General features: G+C 45.4%; 1 protein-coding gene across 1 annotated transcript; it reads right to left on the reverse strand.

Moving 5' to 3' along the window:
* Positions 1-261: 261 nt before the first annotated feature.
* Positions 262-3,023, reverse strand: LOC123091378 (alcohol dehydrogenase 3). The gene is made up of 9 exons (XM_044512874.1): positions 2,701-3,023; positions 2,462-2,598; positions 2,308-2,354; positions 1,504-1,829; positions 1,328-1,410; positions 1,149-1,224; positions 987-1,048; positions 793-888; positions 262-704 (listed from the first exon to the last, which is right to left on the reverse strand). Exons 1-9 carry the CDS (start codon positions 2,732-2,734, stop codon positions 426-428), a joined length of 1,140 nt encoding a protein of 379 aa, XP_044368809.1. The 5' UTR covers positions 2,735-3,023; the 3' UTR covers positions 262-425.
* Positions 3,024-4,826: the final 1,803 nt, after the last annotated feature.

The following is a 4,826-nucleotide window of genomic DNA, read 5'->3' on the forward strand; positions in this document are numbered from 1 at the left end:
GGCAAGAAATTTTTTGGAACTTTTTTAGATGAAGGTGTGGATTATTTTTTAAATGTATTTTTTCTTTTTAGATGGAGGTGAGGACCTCTAGTATTCTTTTAAATGAAGGGTTATGCAAAGTGGCACTCCATGATACGCTGTGGTGATAATTATTTTTCTTTTTCTACTTTTTTTTATAAGGTGAGGATTTTTTTGTGAGATGTTTTTTTATACGGAGGCGAGAACACTATGTATTTTTTTAAATGAAAACATGCACACAACTTTTTCTCAAGCGGGGCCACAGGGTGGCGCCCCAAAGACCAAACCGTGAGCACAAAACACATACATGTTCGTTCTTACGACTATACATTATTACTCGAGGGAAGTCCTTATAATTTTCTTCTTCTTCTGTTTAAAGCAGCGAGGGTGTGACGAAGAAGCTCGATCTACTCGTCCATCCTCATGACGCAGCGAAGTCCCTCTCCCTTGAGCATGAGGTCGAACGCCGTGTTGATCTGCGAGAAAGGCACGCTGTGTGTGATGAACTTCTCCACGTCCAGCTCCTTTCTCATGTACATCTCCACGACTTCCGGGAGGTCGGTACGCGGCTTGTAGTTGCCGAAAAAGGTGCCCTTCAGGGTCCTCTCATTGAGGAAGTTCATCGGGTGGGTCTTGAACACTGCCTCCTTATGGGGGACACCCACCAGCACCGCCACGCCCCACCCCTACATTCAAATTTCAGAATTTCAGTTTAAAGCAGAAACACACACCAATGCTCACAATGATCAACTTTCAATTGTGTCGAGAACATACATCGTGAACGCATTCGAAGGCGGATACCATGGCATCGACGTGACCCGTGCACTCCACGGCTCTGTCGACTCCACCGTTTGTCATCTCTACAAGCACCTGGACCACAATTCAACCGTGAGGATTTGGCATAGTATTTTGCATCCCATGAACAAACTAAGGGAGTGATGCATGCTCGGGCAGAGAACTTAACAGACCTCTTGCACTGGCTTGGTGTGGTCCTTTGGGTTTACAAAGTCGGTGCAGCCAAACTTCTTAGCTGAAAATTGACATGTTGCTAAAGTTCAGTGTGTTGTCCATAAACCCACGTTCACCAAAATGGATTTATTTTACTTTCTGAAGATAGCAGCAGACTGTACCTTGTTCGTATTTTGCAGGGTTCAAGTCCACACCGATGATCCTTGATGCCCCAGCCATCTTGGCCCCTTCCATGGCCTGATCGTGTGAAAACATACAGCAATTAGTCATGGTTATTGAGAATAATTCTCATCAACCTGCAGTAGTACATTGTGGAAGATAAATATCCTTTCTCACTTACAGCAAGGCCTACAGCTCCAAGACCGAAAATTGCCACCGTCGAACCCTTCTTCGGTTTTGCGACATTGAGAGTCGCACCAAGACCTGAAGAAAAATGACTTTTCAGTAAATTATCATCATCAAGGTAATAGGAATACGATGTTTCATTGGGAAATAACAATCAGAACAATCTCTTACCAGTCGAGATACCACAGCTGAGAACACAAACTTTGTCGAGGGGTGCCTCGGGGTTGATCTTCGCTAGGCACCCAACATGGATCACTGTGTACTCGCTGAAGGTAGAGGTCCCAACAAAGTGGAATATCGGTTTCCCACCGATGGTAAAGCGGGACTGCCCATCTCCGATCATCACACCCCGGTCGACATTGATCCTGAGGAGGTCACAAAGGTTGCTCTCCTCTGACTTGCAGTGAGCACAATCCTTGCACTCGCCAGTGAACACCGGCAGGACATGGTCACCTGGCGCAAGCTCGGTCACGCCCTCTCCGACGCTCTCAACAATGCTGTAAGGAAAAAGGTAATTTGGGGAAAAGACTTACTTAACTGTTAAGAGTAACACAGTATATTAATTAAAATGACAAGTAAAGACTGAATTTAGAACAGTGAAGGAAATAAGTGGCTCTAAATAATCTAGTATAAAATATGTAGTTATGTGCTTGTCGTTTTCTTTGAAAATTACTAACGTGCTAAAGATGAAGAAAAATGAGATCACAAACATCGAAAGTAGATGCATGCACTAATTTCCTACAGAAAATGGAAAAAAAGAAGAAGAATTATTCTACAAAGCAAAGCACTTTGAGGGAGCTTGTGTGACAAAGCTGTCCCATGATTCTTAAGATTTTGTTTTGCTGATTAATTTGGTGGAATCTTGAATCTTATTTTTTCGTAAAGTGCCCCTTTTCGAAAAATAAGATTCAAGATTCCACCAAATTAATCAGCAAAACTGTAATAGAATAAGATAGAGACAGAGAAGATACGTACCCTCCAGCCTCATGGCCCAAGATCCTTGGGAAAACCGGAGTTTGCCCCTACACAACAGAACCACGCCAAGTTAGCCAATGGTCCATGTCTCCATCACGGCTACGCACTTGAGACACCTGAAACTATGGTCTGAATGTCTCATGCGCGGGCATACCTTGGCTTCCCAGAAGTAGACGTCAGTGTGGCAGAGGGCGGTGTAGAGGATCTTGACGCGCACCTCCATGGCCTGCGGCGGCGCCACCTCCACCTCCTCGATCGACAGCGGCTTCCCTGCCTCCCATGCCACCGCCGCTGGAGTCACCCAAGAACCAAACCAAACCAATTAGCACTGATGAAATCCCAGAGTTTCTTCACTGATCAAGCAAATTTTCGGCGGATATTTGACGAACGAACCTTTGCACTTGATCACCTTCCCGGCGGTCTCCATCAACTCCCACGATCGCTCCGAAAACTCAGAGAGAAAGATGGATCTTTGTTGCTGTTTCTGCTTTGCAGTTGGTTGATTGCAGATTTTGGTGAGGAACGAAGGTGTGGCGAGCCCTGTATATATAGTCCTGGTGCTGGAGGAATCGGCGAGTAATTAAGGGTAAGCTTGGAGCGCAAGTGGGGAAAGAAGATGGATTGTTTTTTCTCGGAGAAGGTAGCCGAAACAGGGGGTGGCCGTGGCTCCGCCGCTGCTGTCCCGTTTCGTCTGCGCTGCGCGCGTCTCCGCCGGTTTCAGACTTTTTGCCCCGGGTGGTTTTCCAGTTTGCTGTGAGCGGATGAGATGGCACCACGGGACGATCGCAGCCGTCTATTTACATGCCATTCTTCCTTGTCGTTTCGTCTACGGTCTTTGCAATTAAGCTGATTGATTGATGGTTTAGGAGGTAGTGTTGATGCTTGCCCTTGCGAAAGCAGATTGGTTGATTCGACGTCTTATCAAGTTTTTCACATAAATTTTAATACCCTAGTAGGTAACCTTCTTTTTATTTGTGGTACTCATTAACCGTGTATTCGCTTGACAAACGTAAATATCGTTGACTATGTGCATTCCTTCGGTACAAAGCCGTGTAGATATTGTGAACTAGCGTAACTTTGATGGTCAGATTTCTTGTGGTGCAACCTACTCAACTGGGTTGAAGTCCTAAATGTTGTGTGTATGCTCGCCCTTTTGTGGACTTATTCTAAAATTTAACGACTTCATTCTTTTAATGGTAACCTATATGCCCATCGACAATGCGGCACCTGTGGTAACTTCATCAATCTCAATACCCGCCGATTCAATTCCTCGAAGGTGCTTATAGGACGTGTATGTGTGTGTGCTTGTATGTTCCTATACTATGCATGTAAATATATTTTTCTTATTAAAATAAAACTATCTTAGCATTTAAACACCCCTGTAAACAACCAGTTTTCTCTTCTAATAGAATAAGCAATACTCAGACCAAGTAATAAGAATCATAAAACGGTGTTACTAAATCTCAGTCGAGTGAGACTTGATTATGTCTTGGTCGATGATGTATTCGTGAGATCTTGCGTGAAGGTTCTGCAAAATTTCATTTGTAGTTTTTTTTTCTTTTTTTGGGGGTTATGTCACTTGATTGAGACTTGGTTAAGTCTCAGTTGACTAAGACCTAACCACACATCCTAAAAAAGCAATACTAGAAAAGAAATTAGGCCTTATAATAAACACAGTTTCTTTCTCACATAATTACATACTAACAATCCTACTCAGGTACGTCAGTGCACGTCTGGAAAACAAGCCAAAATACAACTAATATATATGGTCCTCGCAAGCGCCACCCAGAAAAAACACATCTAGCATATGTCACCCAAAGGCCTTAGGCACCGCCTCCTACCTCCCTGTCCTCATGTCCCCTCACCAGTGCTAGAGACTAGTGGTCAGGCCTAGCCCCGACACTGGTCAATGATGGTTGTGGCGGGCAGGTCTCCGATCCAGTAGCCTTCACCTGTGAGATGCGATCTACGTGCGACATCTTGAGGCAGAGGGTATGGTTGTGCGGTGGTGGTGGTGGCATTTTCAGCTAGTCCAACAGCCTCTGGTGGTGTTGAAACAGTGTCCACAATTCCGTCTACAGGTATGTGGGCGGCAACAGCAGCCTTATGTCTCCCAACGATGCAGCCCTCCACTCGAGCGGGCGGGTGGCACCGTGGTCCGTGCTGCTAGGCAGTTGCTACAAGGGAATGGAAGGTGTGACAGCAACGAGTATGTTAACAGGCCGATTTTGCCACCACATGCAAGGACGATGTGGGCTAACGGAGCATCTCAAATTGGGATTTCTATGGTGCATCTTCCCCCCTCGCCAATCTCTGTAGCATCTGTGACGACGACCTTCGTTGTTCTAAGCCTTACGTGGTAACCGACTCTTCCCGCGGCTTGACTACCTACTTGTGCGGGAATGATCTTCACTTTGTGGCGTCTCACATAAAAAACGTGTTGTTTTCTCGTCTCGATCACCACATTATCGACGCAGGCCCCAAGGGGGCATGGTGATATAGCAGAAGGGTCCAAATGG

This window comes from Triticum aestivum, chromosome 4B (genome assembly GCF_018294505.1).
Source record: "Triticum aestivum cultivar Chinese Spring chromosome 4B, IWGSC CS RefSeq v2.1, whole genome shotgun sequence".
Lineage (NCBI taxonomy): Eukaryota > Viridiplantae > Streptophyta > Magnoliopsida > Poales > Poaceae > Triticum > Triticum aestivum.

Coding starts and splice junctions, on each gene's coding strand:
- LOC123091378 (XM_044512874.1), bottom strand. CDS start 2,734: ATGGAGACCGCCGGGAAGGTGATCAAGTGCAAAG. Junction 2,355..2,461: donor TCTACTTCTGGGAAGCCAAG/GTATGCCCGCGC, acceptor TCTGTTGTGTAG/GGGCAAACTCCGGTTTTCCC. Junction 1,830..2,307: donor TTGGGCCATGAGGCTGGAGG/GTACGTATCTTC, acceptor TTTTCCTTACAG/CATTGTTGAGAGCGTCGGAG.